At 39.3% G+C, this 22,775-nt stretch overlaps 1 protein-coding gene and 2 long non-coding RNA genes across 4 annotated transcripts in view; 1 reads left to right on the forward strand and 2 right to left on the reverse strand.

Moving 5' to 3' along the window:
- The window catches only part of LOC138196110 (uncharacterized), an 8,403-nt gene extending 4,314 nt beyond the window's left edge, over positions 1–4,089 (reverse strand). For both annotated transcript variants that reach the window (XR_011178110.1, XR_011178111.1), the window contains exon 1: positions 4,002–4,089. This is a non-coding gene — a long non-coding RNA (uncharacterized lncRNA). The remainder of the gene's footprint in view (positions 1–4,001) is intronic.
- Positions 3,916–13,667, forward strand: LOC138196108 (ubiquitin carboxyl-terminal hydrolase 2-like). The gene is made up of 12 exons (XM_069145856.1): positions 3,916–4,309; positions 9,193–9,240; positions 9,331–9,454; positions 10,420–10,531; positions 10,632–10,742; positions 11,036–11,100; positions 11,228–11,331; positions 11,593–11,673; positions 11,809–11,887; positions 12,277–12,384; positions 12,533–12,653; positions 12,842–13,667. The coding sequence occupies exons 1-12, from the start codon at positions 4,109–4,111 to the stop codon at positions 12,945–12,947; spliced, it is 1,260 nt and encodes a 419-aa protein (XP_069001957.1). The 5' UTR covers positions 3,916–4,108; the 3' UTR covers positions 12,948–13,667.
- A 3,239-nt stretch (positions 13,668–16,906) lies between these two features.
- On the reverse strand, positions 16,907–20,626 carry LOC138195892 (uncharacterized). Its single transcript, XR_011178097.1, has 4 exons — positions 20,595–20,626; positions 19,267–19,387; positions 17,788–18,177; positions 16,907–17,457 (listed from the first exon to the last, which is right to left on the reverse strand). It is a non-coding gene; the product is annotated as an uncharacterized lncRNA (long non-coding RNA).
- Positions 20,627–22,775: the final 2,149 nt, after the last annotated feature.

The following is a 22,775-nucleotide window of genomic DNA, read 5'->3' on the forward strand; positions in this document are numbered from 1 at the left end:
TGTGGTTACGTAAGTTTGTAGGTGTGTATTTGTGGGTGTGTGGAGGTACAGTATCTGAATCACTCTCTTTCAAGTAGCTGTTGGTTATTATTGTCACTAAATATTTGCTGCACTGAAACGATTGTTGTAATTTGTTATTTCATTTGATATTTCCTCAGGCAATTATAGAGCATGAAAACAACAACATCAAAATCAACATGGGATTTGTTTTCCCAAGATATTAAGATTTTTCTGCACATTTATGTTTACACATCATCATCTGTGACATTTTCTGTTCGAATCTTTTCTGCAAGCACATCAATTATTGATGGAAGAAGCAGCAGAAAAAAGAGAGTAACCTTTTTATTATACCCGTCTCTTAAAATATATCCCCACACGATAAATGATTCATATTTCTACTCAAACTTTTCTTCTGTAGTCACCTATGAGCCAGATACCGTGGATGCTAACTGAATGAACACTGACTATCTAAAGCCTTCTTATCATGCATGTGTTCCATATTTCATCTCGCTGCTGGTATTTGCTCTTTGTTCCTGAGAGAGTGACTCAGTGTAAAGTTTAGGTAACCGCAGAGTTTAGAGAAAAAGGATTCCCTGTTCAAACACGAGTAGTACTTAAAGGTGTTCCCTCGTTTACATGTGTGTGTATGTGGGCCTCGCCTCGCCTCGCCTCGCCTCGCCGTGCGTTTGCGTGAGTGGATCGGCTTTGGTTTGGAGGAGGGTGTGATTGTAATTATGTTTTTGGGGGAGCGTGCCTTCGCGTTGCCTTTCCTCTCCCACTGAAAACAGCAGCGACCTCAATCCTGCATGTCCGCGGCATAATTCGTTTTTATGGCACGCGCGTACTCTGTCTCGTTGCATAACGCGACATTCAGAGGTGATCATTAACAACGGCTCTTATCGTGCTCACAGAGCTGATCTCGTCCAGTTTAATCCTCCTGTGAACACTTCACTTGTGGTCCAAATCTAAATATATGTGCACATTTTAAACAGTTTCCTTAACTTACAGTTGGTAATGAATTGTTCATAAAAGAAGGCATATTTCTAAATTCCTGCTAAACTGGACAACAACTTCAGGCTGCAGGCCCGAAGGAGCGAGCATGCATCTGTAACTCCTCATTAGACCGTGAGAAGTTCCCTCTGGTGGTGCAACCGGGTACTACAGCAAATCTAGAGAACATTAATCCTACAGTTAAAACCAACGTCCCTCTGTCTGCAAAATCTGTTAATATATCGTTAATCGGATGAATTGTTTCCAATTAATCTTTGACATCCCTACGCGACAGATATTCATGCTCCCCAGAGGATGACATCATGAAGGCTTTGGTGATGTGCTGACGTCCTCTAGCGCCACCATCAGGTCAACGCTTTTGGGAACATCTTGATATCGATCAGATGAGTGCTTGAATTTGAATACCTTTAGTGTTCCTTCTGACTTTTCCCTTTAGCGCCACCATGAGGTTGTAGTCTTGAGATTTCTCAGCAGCTATTGGAACATACTGACATGATATTTAGTCCACAGATTCATGATAAACTGTAAGAACTCGGGCGATCCCATAATTTACCAGCAGGTCAAACTCTCGGTTTGTCCGCTGGTTGTTTTTGGGACCAAACATCTACAACACGTCCAAGATCCTCAGCTCTACTTTATGCTGTAATTTTGAAACTTTAGTACGCTCACAGACTAACCTAAAATATTAACCATGGTAAATACCATAAATGCTAAACATTAGTCAGTGTTAGCGCTACAAGAAAGGTCATAGGGTTATCAAACACGATGGCAATCTGGTCAGTAGTTGACCTGCAAGCCAATAACCTGCCACTCATTGACCATGTTCAGCCCTGCTGCTGAAGACGGCTCAAAAGGTTGAACAAAAACAACGTGTTTTGTCTTTTAAACTAAGCCACGTGTTGCAAAACTTTAAATACTTTTGAGATTATCCTCCTTCACGCCACCTAAGCGCACAAAGGGTTCACCTTGATGTGATAACCCTGCAACCTGACCAATAATAAAAAAAAAAAAAAAGTCATAATAAAAAAAAAAAGAAATGGTCGAACCTGCTGTGAGAATCCGCCGCGACAGGAAGGTGACGAAGTTAGCAGGTCACATTCCTCCTCTGTGCATGTGGGTGGTTAATTATGAGGTTGTTAATTATGTGGGACCTTCTTCTACTCAGTGCTGCTGTTGGATACGAGTAGTTTAAGGTGTTCCCTCACTGACGTAGTTGCACCGCATGTCTGAAACGTTACAAGTCAGTTTCTGTTCTGATTGCCATCAACGTTGCTGCAAATATTCCTGATCTCCAGAAGTTACATCATATATATATTATTGGTTTCTTCCTTTGCTACAATCAAGATCAAGCTTCAACTTTATACAGGTGAACGATATAAAACCAAATTCTACGACTAAGTACGTCGTTATGTGACTCAGAAAATTCTAGACTTTGCTCAAAAGTTTTAATGCTCCCAGAGTTACGGCCACAAGATGAAAGCATAGCAGGTTGAAACACCTGTAAAAATGTAAAGGGAAGTTATTGAGCCTCTTATCAGCCAGAGCTGTTTCTGTGTTAAATCAGAAACCACAGTCTAAAGATCAGGGTCATGATCAGCAAGACTCTCTGCTATAAGAGCAGGTTTTTTTGGGGCGAATAAAGCTGATGAGGACTGTTATTTTCTGCCAACAAATGATGTATTTGCAATCCTCCAAAATCCAATAGAACAAGCAATATTTTTTTCATCTATGTAAAAAGCTAACTGTAGCGTTTTTTTAACACCATTTTGTGAAAGAATTGTGAATTAAATGCTGAGCGGAGTCAGACCGTGAGCAGAAATACTTTTTCCTCCGTCTCCCGTTTAATGCTGTTGTTGCTGAATGTCCTTAAATTTCCTCAAAACACATCTGTGATGACGCTTCCAGTACATGGTCCCTCACATAAAGTGCTTTTTCATCATTATCATGTGCTGACTGCAGCAGTGAATAAACTCAAATCTTACACTTGTGCTATTGGCTTGAAACTACAGAGCTATTTCCTTAAAGTGTCTGTCTGTGTAAAAAAAAAAAAAAAAAAAAAAACCTCCTGAGCACTCAAGATCACACAATTTTCTTTTAATGCCTCTGCGGAAACAACACGAGACGCAATCTTTGTAACCTTCAGAGTAAAATTACTTAAAAGCTATTATCCTGACAACTATGATTGATAAATAAAGAGAAACCACTGTTAGAAATACTCAGCTACAAGTCATTCACTCCAATTTTTACTGAAGTAAGAGTGCTTAAGTATTGCCTTCAAAATCTAATTATAGCCCCAAAAAAAAAATCGGTTTGATTGTCCCTCATAAATCTCGACAACTGTTTTAATAACTTTTTTTTTTATCAATAATCTCGTAGCTAGTAACTACAAATGTCAAATGTTGTAGAAAAAAAAGTACATTATTTCTGTCTGAAATGGAGGGAAGTGGAAGTTTTAACATAAAAATGAATTATTGTAATTAAAAGTACTTTGGTACAATTGAAACTATAATTTGCTGCTCCCTCCTGAGTATGTTGACAAAAATGAAAGCCATTAATGCATACCAATGATTTCACATATTAAGTCACTGTATCATCCTAGAAAGAGATTTTCTTAATTTTCAGTAACTATTCTGTGGTGCTTTTACTCCCATTAAGTGGGAAAACATTGCTGCTTTTTTTTTTTTGCCCTACCTAAATGTAGTTACTAGTTATACTGTGCTGTTAGATGCAGGACTTGTTCAGGTTTTTTTTATTATTATTATTGTAATTACTGCTCTTTCCCAGCTTCTTTTTTCCTGCCAATGCACCAGGAGCACAGTTCTGATGTTTCCTACAGCACTTAAAGGCACCATCAGTCATTTGGAGTGGGAGGAGACGATTATACAGCACGCAGTAAAAACTCCAACACACGCCAGCGGTGTGTTACTCCTCAACACAGGACTGTTGCGTACAGGTGCGAGACAGGAAAAGACAGGAAAAGACCAACTTACCTGCAGCAGGACGACACGCGCCTGAAGACATCATCCATTTATTTCCCCCTGATCACTGAGTTCAGCTTCAGTAAAGAGCCTTTCGGTCCTGTGTCCGGCTGCATCGGATGACACTGCCACCCTGGTGTCGGACACCGCTCATCAGCGCCAACATGCCGTCTCTGCGACACTCCTACACGGTGACAGTACCGGAAGAGCTCCCGGCCGTTCTCCCCGCAGACAAGCCGGACCTGCGGCGCAAGAGCCCGGCGCTGTCCCGGTCCATGCTGGTGTCCACGTTCATGGGTCTCATCATCAACCAGGCCAAGGTGAGTCCAGCTGCACCTCTGCATCTGTCTCACCTTTTCTCAAAGCATCCTCCTTCTGTATCCTGAAAAACCTTTTTTTTATTATTATTTTTTTTTAATCTTTTCAAGGCTGCCTAATTCTCACTGACTTAAAAAAAAAAAAAAAAAAAAGTTATTATACACTTGTGTGTTAAACTGTAGTTTACCAGGGGCGTCACCACATATATTTACAGGGGGGCCTCAGCGCTGACAAGGGGGTGGGGCTGGGGGAGGGGAGAGTCCTGAAATCAGATTATTTAGTTTTGGGATATCGATGATTCATATCAACACTTAAACAACATTAAATACAATTACAGAATAACAACTTTGAAATTTGCTTCAATTGCACTTTAATATATTTCACTGAAAGATGTAATAATCTCTTTTTTTGTGCAGAAAATATAGGTAAAAGTGTATTTTTGGATTGAAAGTTTGTTCAATGCTTGTGTATGTTTTTTTCAGGCCTTAATTTAGTAGCTATCAATAATAACTTTGGGAAATGTTTGCACAGATATCAAAAGTAAAACTAGAACCAATTATGTATTATGCAGTAAAAACAAATGCTAGTGTTACAAAAAGAACCATTTAAAGACATGCGAGCTATTGAATTTGTGAATGAACGGGTGAATTTTGCAGGAAACTAACGAGTGCATCCTTTAAATAAGGAAATTCTAAAATCCACTTTATCTCTAAATGCATTCAACTCATTACATTACATTTCATTTAGCTGACGCTTTTGTCCAAAGCGACTTACAACACACCGATGGTACACCATTGGGAGCAATTTTAGGGTTCAGTGTCTTGCTCAAGGACACTTAGGCATGTGGACAGGAGGAGCTGGGGATCGAACCACCGATTAGTGTGCAACCCACTCTACCAGCTGAGCTACAGCCCGCCCCTCCCCCCTTCCTCCCTCCCTCCCCACCCCCAACTCATCTTGTTAAACTTGGAAACCATATAGAAAGCCAAAGAAAGCACCGAATCTGACCTTTAGGCCCGTATTAGCAACTAAGACCTGGCTGTAAACACACACACACACACACACACACACACACACACACACACACACACACACACACACACACACAGAGAGAGAGAAACGTACACAAAGAGAGAAAAAAAACCCTGGCAGGAACACATTGCAGTTAAAGAATGAGCTGTTGCCTGCATCAGAGGAGGAACTCGAGTGTGAAGTTAGTTATATAACAGGAAGGAGAGCTGCTGATAAGGAACGTATCCAGATTGTCTACTTATCTTCTGCACAGGACATTTTGTGAACACAACCTACACACATTTGTGTACATGTGGGTTTGAGCCTCCAAGGTCACTTATAATCGTTGTCCTTGTTCATACTGGAGTGGATCTTGTTGACATTGTTGGATATGTTATTGGTCTCATGCACTGCTGTGTTTACGCTGGACATCTATTTTCTAATTAACTAACTTTTCTTCGTGTTTTTATGGAACCAGCAACTTTTGCTTTAATTTAAGTTTCAGCAGCTTAAACACAAATTGACCGAAATGTCTCCACCACTTGTGGTGACCATCGAATTTGGTAAATACACTTATGATGCCCGGAGGACTGTAGAGGGGATCCTCTAAGTTGAGTTTTCCTGATCTAGCGCCATCATCAGGTAAAATGATCAATTAATAAATGACAAACAACAGTTTTTAAAAAATGGCTATCAGCACAGCTCAAAGCCGAACAATCAAGTCAAACAGCTATTCATTCAAAGACATTCAGCCTACCACGAAGAAAAGCAGCAAATCCTCCGAGTTTAGCATTTTGTTTACGAAAAATATTTTTACGAAATCTTCACCGAATCAGTGAATTCACTAACTGTTACAGTTCCATGTTAATTCGTCCTACACTTTGGTTTTGTGTGAATATATTGGCATGCTCTGAGGCTAAAATGAGTTTGCCAAATTATGGTGAATATTTGGCATTGAGCTGAAAGAGGAAGTCCAGCCAGGCCGAGCTGTAAGCGTGGTTGTCGACTCTTATCACATGTGTCAGGGCGCAACATGTGTCAACTGTCCTCAAACATGTGAAGGCATTCAGTCAGTGAGAGAAGGGCATCAATGGGCCTTTTTTAAACTATGAAAATAATCAATTATTCGGAAAGTTAATTAATTAATGTTTTTTCTCAATAAATTTTTTTGGGGGGATCTTTATGATTTTCTTTTCTTGGCCCACTTTCAGGATGGTCTTTTGGACTTTTGCCAGCCCCGTTGTCATGCAGCAAACACTTATGCTTGTCCTATTTCCAAGGGAGTGGCATAGCTGGCATCGTGTGTGTGTGTTGTGTTTGTGTTTGTGTGTTTGTGTTTGTGTTTGTGTGTGTTGCCTCCTTCATCACATGTTATATGGCCTTGACCAGGCATGCAGAACTGGTTCAGGACATTGCGTTCTCTGTTCCTCTCTGAAGCCACGCCAATCGGCGGAGAGCAGTTGTCGATGGAGCACAGAGATTACCTGAACGCTTCGCTTCCTCCGTTTTTTTGTTTTGTTTTGTTTGTTGTTTTTTTGGACGCGTCGTTTTGAATGAGAAAAGCGGCGCCCGCTGAGTGTGCCGAGCCCTGCTGGTCAGTACTCACCGCAGCAGAGCAGCAGATTGGGACTCGCACCATATGGTCACCTTCAAACGCTGAAGAGAAGAAGCAGCAACAACAACAACAAAGATTCGAGCCTGGAGGGCTGTTAATAGTTTACAATGTCAGAAGCCTATTTTAAGAGTTGGAAAGATTTATGACAACTAATAAAACCTCTCCACTGAGTCTTAACAAGGACATTAGCATGTATTAGCCTGCTCATATTTACTGAAGATACCTTATATTCAGTGGAACCCACTTGAGTCTGACCACTGTAGCACAAATCAAACCCATTCACTGAGATAACAAATGTGCCACAGGAGAATTAAAGGCTGCAGAATTAAGTGAAATCCTTTGACTTTGCAGTCGTGACTTGAAGAGTAAAACCGTCAGCTGACATTGGAGCTCAGTTTACAGCTTGATTGCGTACATATCTGTCTCTTAATTTGTGCCTCCGTCGGGGCATCGCTGCTGCCTTCAGCAGAGGCGTTGATGCATGACGAGGCTGCGTTGCTGCTTGTCATCGTCTCATTGAGGACATTGAGCTACAGGTCACAAGCCTGTTAATAGTCAAAATACTCTGCATCACTACACGAAGAGTATTCATGAGCCGGATGTCCTGCTGAGTGTAAGTGCACAGTGGCATGTCTTGATGGCAGATGTCTGGGTTCAAGCCAGGAGGATATTTAATGATATTATAGCAATAGAAACTGTAAAGAAAGACTATTTTTATTACATTTTATTCATATTTTTTAATTGTTATTTGGTTATGCAAGAGCCTAAAGCTTAAATCCAGGTTGTACTTGTTACCTGAACCCAACCTGAGACCCTCACTCTTATTTTAATGAGTCTGAAACTTTTAACTGGGAAGTAAAATGCTAAATCACGGCTGCAATTACAGCTTTTCACCACAGGTGTCACCAAAGAGAACATAAGAGATCTTTAAGATCGTAACTGTAATGTATTAACCAGTTTTTTGCCTGAATTAAAACAGTCCTGCAGGCAGTTCTGGACCACATACTAATATTTGGATTATAAGAGGAACTAATTGGCAATATTTCATGGTAACGTGGTTCACATTTCAAAATGTTTTACAGAATTAGTTTGCTGTGACTGAGATATGACTGATATCCGTAAAAAAAAAAAAAGGCATATTTTGGCAGTTTGGGGCCTCGTGGTCTGAGTGTTGTCTCCAAGCGTTTCCACCCTCACATGAAGAAGATTGCTGATGCAAGGACAACCATGAAATTCCACATTTCGTGGTCTGGGATACATCAGCAGTCTCCGTCATGGTTTTTGACCCCCGTGTCAATCTCAGCCTACGGATGATTAACACTTCACTGCCGGTGGAACCAGATACGTCCAAAACTAAAACAGCTGATCCGTGGCTCGGACGGTAGTTTGTTTTTTTCCCCTTCGGTACGTATCACATGTTCCTGTGATGTCACGGTGGTGTGAGAGGTGGCCGGTGGGCTCATCATTGCGGAGAAGTCAGGACACACTGTGGCATCTCATCATCACAGCACTGGGAACGGTAGCTGATATGCACAACTCATGGCTGCCAAAATCTGAGCATCGTATGGGATGCATTGAATCGATGCCATTCAGTCCTTCCAGGCTTATTCACTCTTTAGGAATGTAACGGGGTGACTGTCAGTCACGCAGTTTCCTCGCACTGATGCCGTGTGCAAGCCGATGTGTTGACATGTACAGCAGGGAAAGAACCAATGATATCTTGGCAGCACGTGTCTCGTCAGCAAGAAAACGTTATACAGTATTCGTCTGACACGTGAGGATAGTTCAGGAGACCAACATCCTCTATTAATTCTTTGGAAATTTGGCCGTGGTAACCGTAGAGTGTCTATTCAAAGTTTTTCAAGGTTGTCCCATTCTTGTGAACGCGATATCTCAATAATTCCTCGAGAGAATTTCTTTAAACTTGGCAAAACCATTCACTTGATGCCAAGGATGAACTGATTCGATTTTGGGGGGCAAAGTTCAAGGTCACTGTGACCTCATGTCCCTCTTGTCCGCCTGTCCCGTTCTCATGAACATAACATCTTAAGAATGCTTTAAAGGAATTTCTTTAAACTTGGCAAAAACCTTCACTTCCCTACCAACGATGAACTGATGTAATTTTGGTGGTTAAAGGTCAAGGGTCGACATCACTATGAGTTCACATGTTCAAATGTTTCTTCTGCTTTGTCAAACTTTAGTGTGGCACCTGTTGAACTTATCATCCCCCAACAAATGACTTCTGTTTTCTTTGAACAGAACAAGAGTCCTCTGGGCCTGGTGGGTTTGAGGAACCTGGGCAACACGGTAATTTTCACTTTGTACACATCATACCTGCCAACTGAAACCACAGAATTAGTCCTCATTTAAGTAATTCTTCTGTTCTTGTTGTTCTAGTGTTTCATGAACTCCATCCTTCAATGTCTGAGCAACACGTCCGAGCTGAGAGATTACTGCCTGAGAAACGTCCATCGCACAGACCTCAACAACAACTGCAGGACCAACGTTGCTCTCATGGACGGTAGGATGAGCCACTGGACCACATGATGACGAACATTTATGGACCTGTTTTAGTGCTCCGTCAGTGGTGAACTTATATCAGCAGCGTAACCCTTCAACTGCAATCAGATCACATGAAACATGGCTTTTTATAGGTTGTGTTTTATGTCCTTGCATGAATTGTGGTTTTGGTTTAGTTTTTTTAGACTTAATTTCTGACACTAAATAATCTCAACTCGAGGACTACTCACTAATTTATCTGGTGCTGTCATCCACATCTTCATCAGTGCATGAAGCTCGTTCATGTGTTGTTGTTTTAGAGCATCACACAGCACCTGAGCCAGTTCGATTTTCTGATGAAGGCCATGAAATGCAGTTAAAAGTAAATGGACATTAAATTGAGATTATGTTGCCACACATCATAAATAATAAAGGTCATGAATGCCTAAAAATAATCAGTTTCTTTTGGGTTTTTGTCCACTTGTTATTTATTTGGTATAGATTAGTAAAAATCTATGAGTTTAGGATGGTTTGGACCACAGCACGATTTACTGAACTTTTTTTCCTGTAAATAATTGTATTATTGGCGCCAGTCAACTGATTACGCTTAACAAGATAAAGAAGCTGCGTCATCATTTTATCAAACGGTTAAAGTTGAAGGAACTCCCTGGGTGGCACGGTGGTGTAGTGGTTAGCACTGTCGCCTCACAGCAAAAAGGTTCTGGGTTCGAATCCGGTCCTGGGCCTTTCTGTGAGGAGTTTGCATGTTCTCCCTGTGCTTGCGTGGGTTCTCTCCGGGTTCTCCGGCTTCCTCCCATCATCCAAAAACATGCACCTCAGGACAGGTCATCATTGTAAATGAGAATTGGTTCTCAATTGATATTACCTGGTTAAATAAAGGTCAAATAAATAAATAAAAAAAAGTAGCACAAGAAAATGTTATTTTCTTGATTGTGGTCTCATTTTCTATTTCACTTTCTGTCTCAGAGTTTGCAAAGCTGACTCAGAGTCTGTGGACGTCGGTGAACAACGAGGCCATCAGTCCCTCTAATTTCAGGAGCCAGATCCAAAGATTCGCACCAAAATTCGTCGGCTGCAAGTAAGTCTTCCTCTTTCTGCCTTTTCTTTTAAATCCACTTAATGTAGTTCAAAATAAAGAGTAAAAGTAGTTGTAAAGTAAGAGTTTCTTTCTTCTGCAGTCAGCAGGATGCCCAGGAATTCCTGCGCTTCTTATTGGATGGTCTCCATAATGAGGTGAACAGGGTGACAGTTTACCCGAAGGTCTCCATCCAGGACTTTGACCACCTCTCGTAAGTCATAAGTCACTCATGTCCGAGCCGTGTCACCGCTGCATGTCTGATTGGGCTGCGATGGTCAAGAAAAGAGGAAGTAATTAAGTGTAATAACTCTGCAGGATTTTGTAGTTATGTGGCCTTTGCAAAAGAATTAATACTCCAAATATATTAAATAACAACAGATTTTCTTCAACAAAAAAAAATATTTTTCTTTTATCAACACCTGGAATTCTTTAACTTTGATTTTTATGCAAGTTTGGGACTGAAATCCTACATTAGTTTGACGTCAGCTGTTTTTTATTTAACAGGGATGAAGAGAAAGGCAAGCGGATGTGGAATATGTACTTGGAAAGGGAGGACAGCAAAGTAGTGGGTGAGTGATTTCTTTTTCTTTTTTTTACTTCTTTTTTTTTTTTTTTTAAGACGTAGCTGCATAATTACTTTAATCCACCCTTAAATTTGGATGCATGTTTAATGTCATTTTTCCATCCCGCCTTTAGATCTATTCGTGGGGCAGCTAAAAAGCTCTCTGACTTGCAGCGCTTGTGGCTTCCGCTCCACCGTGTTTGATCCATTTTGGGACCTCTCGATACCTATTGCACAGGTCGGAACACACACACACACACGCACACACACACGCACACACACACACACACACACACACACACACGCGCACACGCACGCACGCACGCACGCACGCACACACACACACACACACACTCGCAAGTTTTTTTGATTTCTGATTTCCACCTGTAATTTTGTGTCTAAAAGAAATTCAAGGATCCTATTTTGCCCACTTAATAGAGGCTCATAAAGGTGATGTATTTTGCTGATGTCTAACTGGTCTGACTCTCTGCTTCCACAGAAGATTTCAGGCGAAGTGACTCTCAAAGACTGCCTGAGACTTTTTACGAAAGAGGACGTGTTGGATGGAGAAGAGAGACCTGTAAGGATCTTCACTTAGATAACACCACGTTTCACCTTCTCTCTGAAAAGATGATGTCATATATATATATATATATATATATATTATATAGGAGCAGCATCTCACTGCCTACACTGTGTCTGTCTCTTTTCTCAGACGTGCAATAGATGCAAAGCCAGAAGAAAATGCACCAAGAGATTCAGCATCCAGAAGTTCCCTCAGATTCTCGTGCTTCGTATCCTTTCCTCACATCTTTGCATCCTTTTTTTAAATTTTTTTAATGCTTACAGCAGGCAGATGCATTTGAACGTAGCTGTTGTCCAACCAGCCTATAAGCATAAAAACACAGATGATTTTGGTGTAAGTTGCTCAGTGAAGAGCAACCTGTGTTACCTTTATTGCTCGTTCCGCTGCCTTTCGTTGACCAAAAAACAATCAAAATAATATAAGAAAGAAAATAAGTAGTCATGACGAAGATCATTTTAGGCCTCAGAGCGTTAAATTGAATATAAACTAGTTTACATGTAAAGTATAATTTGATATACTTGTATTTCATATTCTTATACTCAGGAGTAATGTTATTTCGAGCCAGTTTGTGTTCCTTGACTCGGCGTTCCCTCTCAGACCTGAAACGCTTCTCAGACTCAAACATCCGAGCCAGCAAACTCTCCACGTACGTCAACTTCCCTCTCAAAGATCTGGACCTGCGGGAGTTCGCCTCGGAGAGCGGCGGTACGTGTTTGAGACGCGCTGTCACCAGAGCGGGGGAGGAGGAGGAGGAGGAGGAGGAGGAGGAGGACAACCGATGTCCTCTGGAAGGTCAGTTGGATTCGATGAGCAGGAGGTTAACCCGTCGTGTTGTGTCTCTCTCTCCCTGCAGAGCGTCCCGTGTATAACCTGTACGCCGTATCCAACCACTCCGGAAACACTTTGGGAGGCCATTACACGGCGTACTGCAGGAACCCGGCGCTGGGGGAGTGGTACAGCTACAACGACTCCAGGTATCAGCTGTTACCTCACATATCATCTTATCAGAGAGCTGTGCTTTTTTTATTGATACTGTATGTATCTGTTGTCGAAGCTGTATAAAAGTGTGTCTTTAAAAGTTATGGGGCAGATTGGGTGGAGGCATGTGTGGACATGTTCATGTGTGCTTAATAGTGCTCATTGCCGTGTGTTTTCTACGCAGGGTGAGCCCGATGTCCTCCAGCCAGGTCCGCAGCAGCAACGCCTACGTCCTCTTCTACGAGCTGGCCGCCTCCTCGCACGGCAAATATCAGACGTGTCGGCTGTAGACGCCGTGGAAAGGCTTCACTAAAACTGGGGCCTCAAAAATGGGAGTCCAGACGCCGCCTGCTGGGAGACAGCGCCGCCTGGTGGAGAGAGTCCTGCCATGACAAACTGTGAATGTGAAAAGCACCCTTTGAACCTACAAGCTCAGTGAGATAAAAAGGTGGACGCTTCACTTCAGGATATCAAACAACACTGGGAGAAAAAGTGTTGGAAAAAGTGCAGAAATTGAGCTCCAGGCACAGCTGTGGGTCCAAACTTGCAATATACAGCTCGCTGCATGCAGCTGCGGACTCAGAAAATGGTGTTTTTTAGTTTATTTTGCGGACATTTTGCAGCTGTTCTTGGACCTGAATTTACACCCTTTCTAATCACTTGAGTATATGGATATGGATTAGTACCCGTGAAGGCATGACAGAGACTGAAATCTATAATTTATTCTATTTAATACGATGTCAGTACCTAAAAGTGCACACTGTATATGTAATTTGACAAAGCTTTATGGTTTTCCCCGTAGAGAGTGATGTTTTATGTCAAAGTACATTTTATTTTTGTACAGTATTTATGGACAGCGCAGCGAATGTAACTGTACTTTGGTAAAGTCGTGCCGAGTCGTACCAAAGCAGCTGTGTGAGAATGCATCGATACTTCTTCCAGAAATAATGCTGACTTTATATCGATATTAGTTCAGAGTCTATAAATTATCAAAATCCATCACGAACTTACGCTGCATTGTGTGTTTTATTTTATTTTTTTACTATTATTACTCAGGCAACCGCAGTAATAATCCAGCAGAATAAGATAAAAACAACATTGAACATATTAGCATTTTATAAAGTGGTTGGTAAACAACTTTATAAACCGATTAGCATTTTTTTGATCACTTGTACTCTCTTTATAAAATCACTAAAAAGAGTACAAAAGATCATGTGTGGGATTTTTTTTTTTGGCCTTTAACAGTCAGCTTATGATCCAACACACATATTTCTAAGACTTTCTGGACTGCAACAACTTTGTGAGTTACCTAATGGAGCTTTAGTACGAATTTTACGTTTAATTTCTGTCCTCATGAGGAATCTAAATCTGGTAGGTACTCTACTTTTTCCTCTGTTTTGCTGTCCCCCAACTATATAACTTTTTAGGACTTAAAATGCTTCATATGTTCTCCAACTTTTTACCAACTTTTTCGGCTGTTTGGAGCAAATGTTTTTAGGCCAGAAAACCAAAACAATACGCTAAAATAGGCTGAAAAGCTCCTTGGAGCTGAGGATGAGAGTTGGGTTATAAGTTTTTTTGTGGGCTCAATACAATGAGTGACATCGTTTAACAGCACACATGGCCATCTGATCTGTTGAATAATATTGATTGTGTACTACTGGTAGAAGTTAGAAGGTAGCAAATATTACATAATACATTAGATAATGTAAAGAAATCACAGCTTCATAAAGGGAATAAATAAATAATAAAAATATCAGCTGGTAATATAAAAAACCATAAACTTCAATATTGGCCGCAATAAGTTATTTGTGCATTATTGGTAATTAAAAGTTACGAATTTGTTATTTCCTTTCCTAATTACCAGTAATTCAAACATCCAACTCCTCTGCAGTTAAGTTCAGTCAGAGGTCAGTGAGTGCACTCTGCCTGCTGTGAACTTTCAGCCAAAATGAGCAAATTGTGGTCAGATTTTGTTTATGTCAGAAACACCCCTGACCCACATAAAACTGAAACAGAGGTTCTCCACCACTAGAGGGAGCTGTGCACGCTGATGCTGCTCTCGTGTGTATTCATGTGATTCTGATATTTCTGGTAAAGGTTAAAAGCTTTTATTTACCACCACATGGACTAATTTTTAAGTCCCCAGGATTCCCAGAAGTGGGAAGTGTTTCTTGGAAAAATATTCTCCTTGTCAGCTTCTTCACCCTATAAAACAAAACTTAAAAACCCTCAAATTATCTGGGATGCATATTCTTCTAAATTTGAAGAATAATTTTCAGAAAGATGCAGGCAAAAAGGAACCTAAACAGGAAGTGGTTAACACCTAAATATATCTCAGAAATCTCTCGTAAACGCCTCTCGGGAACATGAATGTGCGTGCGATCTGGTTTCTCGGAGCTCGGACAGATGATCTGTCGGTTACGAGGCCAATTTGTGAGGGGGAAAGATAAAGTCATCGGAGCGGGGCCGAGTGTTGCCGCCGCTGTAACACTAACTGCTTCTGCCACAACACTGGTCAGTGGGATCAATGCCATGTTAGCCTGATGAGGGTTGTGGGGAGTGATGTTTATCAGTTTATTAGGGAACAAATAAACAAAAAATAGATATGATGACTCACTGGTTTGTTTTTACAAAAATATGTTGTTTATTTGGTGCTTAGACTTGTTAATATAACTGTATATATTGTTTATAAAGAGATATTCAGGGTCCACAGAGGTAGAAACCCAGACATCTCCTGAGATTTCCTGCACTGCCACCATGAGTTCAACATTTTTGGTGGCTTCGCTGTCAAATCACCATAATTAATGACAATACTAAAATGTATACACTATTATAATACTAGAAAGTGTCACACTCACTCATAAACTCTCAGAAAATATTTTTAAAAAATATGCAGTTTCGTGTGAGTCAAACAAGCCGATGGTCATATATGAGATTATATAATCCCGAATCATGTTCACTCCTCTTCCTTCTTGCAGATACACACAGATAGGCCCCTCCCCCAGCATGTGCACGCACACACACACACACACACACACACACACACACACACACACACACACACACTTGCTCCCAGTCCCTCTGGCTCCCATCAACACCATATGGGCCGATCACACAGCTCAGGGTATTAGCAGTAATTTGCCTGCGTGGTGTTTGTTTCGGTGTAGTAACCGAGCGCTGCCCGTGTTGACAGTTCTACAGCAAATGACCACAAAACCGTGCAGGCCTCATGTGGGTGAAAGTCCACTTTGACGTGGCCAACCCTGACATCATGGGAGTTTGCCGCATTCGTCACCTCAATTGAAGGAATAGCATCAAAATCATGCATTTGACCGGAGCAGAATTTGTAAAAAATTGTGGTGTATTTTTGTCAGATTTTATGAAACTCACAACAAAAGTCACAACAAAAATGCCAATTTAATATGACAAGATAGAGATTTAGTTACCTGTAAAGAAACGTATTAAGGGAATTTTGTGAATTTTGTCTAACTGCTGAATAAATTTCTTACAAGTTATATTTTACAAATCCCTTCCTTTTGGTTTATATCAGGACGTTACAGCCCACAGTTTCTAACTGATTGATTGTTATAAATCACCTTTTACCGATCCCATGAATATAAACCTCTATGCTTTCATTTCTTACAGAGAGATGAGAAAGGGGAATTGTTCTTCTCATATAACTCTCAAAGAAAAATAAACAGTTCACAAAATGTCAGTTCCTTTAAAAAAATAAATAAATCTATATTTAAATAGTTTTGCTGTTTGTTTTTTACGTTATGACCATATTTTTGTTTTTCTTAAAGATAATAAAACAGAAATATTTATTTTTGCTGTCGTGCTTTTGCTTCTCCACCACCAACACAGCTGTCACATCAGTGAAAGGTGACTGAAAGCTGTGTTGCGTGACAAAAAATTATTTTCTCAAACTATTTCTAACTCTCAGTCTTTAACGACATTCAGCAAAACAGATGGAAAGTATCTTTCCTGCAAACACTTATTTAAGACTGAAACCTATGACTTCCACACCCTGACTGCAAAGTCATTAGGCTCATAAAACGAACAGTTAGTCTGGGGGGAGGAGCTTAGGACAGAGAGGGGCGGTGCTAAAACTGCAGGAGGAGGGGCTGTATGTTCAAATTCTTTGCCTTTTCTAGAGAACCGCCCACCACAGCTTTAACCATGAGAAAATAAAGGCAGAAACATTTAAGTACAATTACTGAGCTTAAAAAGACGTTCTTTAATCCCTTACATTTTCTTTTTTCTTACAAAGGAAGGTGACGAGAGTGCATCTTACGTAGCTTCATCTGTTGTCTGACAACAATTTATTCATGACATCCTCCACACTCACATCATTCAAGCAACTTCTTTATACAACATCTGGCTCATTTTTGTAAAACTAAATCTACACATTTAAATCAAGGGTTATTTTATGAAAAGGACATTTAGAAAGATTACTTAAAAGAAAAAATTAAAAAAAAAAAATCTATTGCATTTAACGCATTAAATGAGAAATATCGACCAAAACAGAAAAACATGAACATATAAAATCTAATTTATGTGTCAATAGAAAACATTTTGATCAACTAAGGATTATTTTCTGATCCACAGACAATAAAAATAGCAGAGTAGTAAAATGTCCTCATCTTGGCCCAAGAAGATATATAGACGCGTATACCATTTTAGTCTGAATTGGGCCTTTCAGACAATATAATATAAAACAACCCTTTAAATCTCCATTTGACATGAGCTCGTCTCAGATCCTCCCAGTGAACTTCAGCGCAGCAAAGATACCACCACCTGAAACGAAGAGAAATGCTTTTTAATATCCAGAAGTGTAAAGCAGTTTGGACTCTTCTTTTCAAGCGAGACCTGAATAGCACAATTACAAAAACAAATATTGTCTGTTGTCGTTTGATCTATTCAAATCATGGTTTGAATTACTGTACGCTTCCTCATTTTCCTGTTTGCATTTATTCAGATGCTTTTGACCAACAAGAAGGCAACAGTGCAAAGGAAACATTTCCAGACAAATATCCAGTGTTATCCTTGTTAATGGATAACAGGACAACGTTTTATTGAGGAAGCAGAAATGAGGTTTTACGCAGAAGAGTTACGATGTTGACTCACCGACTGCACCCACTCCAGCGATGCTGCCGATAGTAATGCCGGCTATAGCGCCAGGTGAAAGCTCTTCTGTGTCGGACCCACTAGTCGTCTTATTCGGAGTGGTCATTGTAGGTACAACAGGTGTAGTTGTGACGAGGGAACTAGTTGCGGGAGTTGTAGATGCAACAGGTGTAGTTGTGACGGGGGAACCAGTTGTGGTAGTTGTAGATGCAACAGGTGTAGTTGTGACGGGGGAACCAGTTGTGGTAGTTGTAGATGCAACAGGTGTAATTGTGATGGGGGAACCAGTTGTCACGGTTGTCACGGTTGTGGTGGACATTGGAGTCATGGCACTGGCACTGGGAATGGTGATGGGTTTACCTGTTGTAGTTTGCGCTCCACACAGAATTACTGTCAGAAAAAGCAAGAAAAGGTTGAAGCAGAATCATGCAAACGTTTCCGATATGATCGCAAATTAAAATATATATTCAGGATTTATGATATCAGGTGCTACATTCAACAGATGCAGGTTGAAACTACACAAGTACTGACTTCAACTCAACTTTGGTTTCGGCTTCAGATCATTTTATCAACATCTATAAACTGTCAGATTGTTTGTAGAAGAAGTAGTCATACAGATCTTTGAGTTGATACAACCAGCTGTGCTTAGAGGGGTAATTTAGTGATTGAAAGTAAAGATAATCGTCTTCATTGTGTGTGTGAGACCCACATATTCTACCTTAATATTGAGGACAATGTCACAGGTAATAAAGCTAATCTTTGTTTTAATAGCTGCATCCAAAAAAAAGTTTGACTCGCCCTTTCGACAGTTTCAACGTTTATGACTTTCAGTTCATGACGTTGATCAAACGGTAACCTTCATTAACGGCTTCAGTGTCGGTCTAAAACCACAACGCTACTACATTCTGTCATTTCCTTCAAATGTAAGGCCTAGTTGTAAATAACATGCATATATTTCTTTAATAATATGGTCAAGTTAATGTAGATTTATAAAACATCATTAATCTATAATTAGAATAATTAATACATTTTAACAATTTGCTAATATTTCATAATTAAAATCAAAAGTTCCTTGTCATAACTTTTAAATTAAAAGTATGTTGCTGATTTATTTTAGAGGTAAATGTGTTCACAGCCCAAACATAAAATATTTATTTTCCATTTCCTTGTTACACTTTATTGCACGGGACATACTTTCACTTCAGCTGACATTTAAGTTTAACTCAAAACACGCAAATAAAGTATGACCTGATTGTTTCCAATTAATTAATCACAAAATATTCATTGTACTACTTTACAATAATCATATTTAGTCGTCTGAACCCAAAAGTCCAAAGTTAGAAGTTACTTCTATCATTTGACCTTATTTGAATAATCGTCAAATAATTTCTACTAAGACACCATTAAAATAAAACAGTTATATTTTTTTGTTTTCTGATGCTTTGCAGATCAGTTGTAAGTATAAGTAGTACTTTTTACCTGTGCCAAGAAGGCAAAGAGTCGGTACAAGAAGATTCATATACATTGTCCCCGATTTATGTATCAGTGGCGCCAAAACTGGAAATAAATGAGTCTTGAAAGAGGCTCTTTAGGGTGAAAGCTGATGGAAACATGAAAACACAAATACACAGGATTAGTCAGCATTCATGTAATATGTATAATTGGTTCTTTGCATTTTCTGAATCACAAACAGGAAATTTACTCTTTGCTTTTTTTATACACACTTGAGTGTTTTCATGTGCACCTTTTTTTTTTTTTTTTTTAATAAATACAGATTATGACCACACTTTTGATTTTAGACTGACATGAATTGGTCTTTCATGTGAAATATATCGTCAACAATAAGTAGCATCAAATTAACATGAATGATGTGTGGGAATAATCTTCATAGGAGACAAATTCGTTTTTTGTTTTTTTTAAATTACTGCCATTTGGGTTTGAATTATATCACTGTCACATTATTGATCTACAGTATAACAAAAAAATAGACAAAGCAGAGTAACTCACATGAGAGGCTGTCAGTGACGATTGTCTTCTTTTCCCGTGTAAAACCAGGAGATATTCCCAGAAAGCTGCTTTTATAACCTTTTTTATCACGCCTCCTTATCATTTCTACCTCCCATCTTTTCATGTGTGCTGTAATACATCACTGCGGCTTCAATAGGAGTACAAGGCCTGTATTGATTTAATATATTTTTTAATGCTTATCAAGGGGCTGCAGGTTTCAGTTTTTTTTTTTTATGGCTACCCCTCTGCTGCACACTCAGTGGACAGAGGTCAGAGAGTACAGTGTGGGCGGACACAGCGAAAGGAGGCGGCACGTGAAGAATGAGGGTTTTCTACTTTTTCTACCTCCACTTCATGTCTTTAACGGTCGCAAAAATAATCAATACATATTGAAAACCTGGAAAAGCTCTCTGTAGCTCGTCTTGAGCCTGTCAGATAATCTATAATGTAATAAAGTCCACGTAAACATCAACCATGGAGCCTCCATGAAAGCATCAGCATATGTTTACGAGACAGGTATAGCTCCAGTGGAGTCAACGGTCAGGTCAGGAAAGCATCTGTGACACACGACAACCCTGTTTGCATCACATTTTATAGTCAATAACTATAATTTCTCCCTTATTTAAACCAAGTAGTTTCATGTCTTGTGTCTCTTAGTTTTGAAGAATATTTGCACAAAAAAATAAAAGAAAGCAATTCTCTCCTCTGCTGATGTAGGGAAGCCTGTTCACCAAAGTTTACGTGGAAAAAAAGAAATGACTCTAATATTAATTAGAAGATTTGTACTGAATTCTACTTACCAGAAAAAAGCTTGGTGGGCTGTCCAGCAGACTGTTGCTGAAAACACACGGTCACCACAGCACAGCAGCATTATGAAGAGTGGAAGAGTCATAGCTGCCAATTTTTTCCAAAAGACCAGCCTGCAACAGAAACAGAAAATCCTCTGCAGGTTGGGAAGAGTTTTCCCTTTTTGTCAGTCATAAAATAGACATGCAGTTGACCTGAATGTGTAAACTCAGATGAACTTTCATTCTGAGGTAAAAATGTTTTTAAACATAATCAGAGTTTTTTGTTTCAGGTGATTAAAAACCAACAACCAAAACAAAATTATGGATATATTATGTTTCTACCAATAGATCCCCCTTAATCCCACCCACTCACCCGTTAATTTAAAATCTATGTAAACAGGTAACAGAACAATAAAATATGATAAAAAAAAAAAACATACATAAGAAAAATCACATATTTTTAAATGCAGTTGTGAGAGATTTCATTTATCCCTCATTCCAGAGAACCTGACCAAATAATACAAAATCATCCCCATCAAATCTGCATCTTATTCTCAATTCACTTAGAAAAACAACTGCATGTTGATCTGCCATAATAGTGGATTTTTTGCTGGGCAGTTGTACTGGGAAGCCAAACCATTAAGTGCTTTATTGATTACTAGTAGAATATATAAATAGTTTCTGAATTGCACTGGGAGCCACTGAAGTGATTTGTTAGACTAATACAGTACGTTTGACTTGAACTATTTTTTTTTTTACAGCAAACCATCGAGATAAATTTATATTACAGCAGTCTAAGCTGTTTCATATAAATATGGTGCATGAACTAGTTTTCTAAAAAAAAAAAAAAAAAAAAATAAATAAAAAAATCAAATAAATAAAATTGTGCCCTAGTTATTCAATTTAAGTCATTAGTATTCACAAGCTTGTTTTTAGGACTATGATATCCTGAGGAGAGAGAAATGTGTCATCTATGTGTCATCAGACTTTAACTGAACATATCTTTACCTAAAGTGGCAAAGCAGAAATAAAAATCAAATGTCTTAGGATGGACCCTTGTGGAACTCCAGAAGAAAATGAGTTTCAGTAGATTTAAAGCTAAACATAGAGACTCCTTTCATTGACAGCACATCTGTTATAAACAGTCTGAGGTGAGGTCAAGAAAAACTCTGTTGATATAAACCATATTAATAAGAAATTGTAGATATTAACAGCTCCTGTCTTGTTTGCTATTTTGACAGAAACATAACTGCTGCTTGGATGTTGATTAGATTTTATTTTGAAAACAAAGTGCTCCATTCTTGGACCACATGCAGGAGAGGAAGTTTGACATTTTAAGAGCAAGACTTTGACATCAGAAACTGCAGCGGTGAAAAGTCAGAAAGTGACTCAGCACATTTACTCTAAACATTTTATTTTCAATATTAAATTTTATGGCAGTTTGAGGCTAGATTACCGCTAGTTGATAAATTGCATTGTGAGTGATATGGGTGCCAGATTTTGATAAAGAACAACTTTCTTAAGTGCTTTAGATACGTCAATATAAAGATTATACCTTATAATCTTATAACTTTATAAAGGTTGAGGAATAAGGAAGTGTGTATGATGACAAAGAACTGGTATCACATTACAGTTTTACAGGTTTATAAATAGTAGTGACATGACGCGAGGTTTTGTTTTGGCGTAATGGAGCTTTTTTTATTGTATTAAACTTTCGTCAGAATACAGAATCAACAAGCAGCATCTATTATAAATACATGATAACAAATCGGAAGCTTGACTTACATCCACTAAAATGGCTTCCGCATCTGCCCTGGTTCAGCCCAACAACTCTGAAGCCATAACGATATAGTACGTTAACTTACTTTTATGAATCTGTTGATTTATAAGTATCGTAATATCAGTGTGACTCTTTGACAACCACACCTTCAAAACCAACAAAACTACTGGGGACAATTTACTGTTGCTTGCTATCAGTAAACAGATAAAAAAAAAATTTACTTTGAGGGTGTGAAACTATGACATAGCTCTGCGTGATTCCATGTTTCTTTACCCTATGTTAAAAACATTTTTGAATAATCTTTGCCGCCTAGATCTTCTCGCTCGGCAACTGGACAACCAGCAGACGTGACCACTGACAGCTGCACTACTCATTACATTCAGGATTGTACTCCTCATTCCAGTTACAGTGGA

Source organism: Embiotoca jacksoni, unplaced genomic scaffold, assembly GCF_022577435.1.
Source record: "Embiotoca jacksoni isolate LCO1_2020_lvr unplaced genomic scaffold, fEmbJac1.0.p SCAF_13, whole genome shotgun sequence".
In the NCBI taxonomy this organism is placed as follows: domain Eukaryota; kingdom Metazoa; phylum Chordata; class Actinopteri; family Embiotocidae; genus Embiotoca; species Embiotoca jacksoni.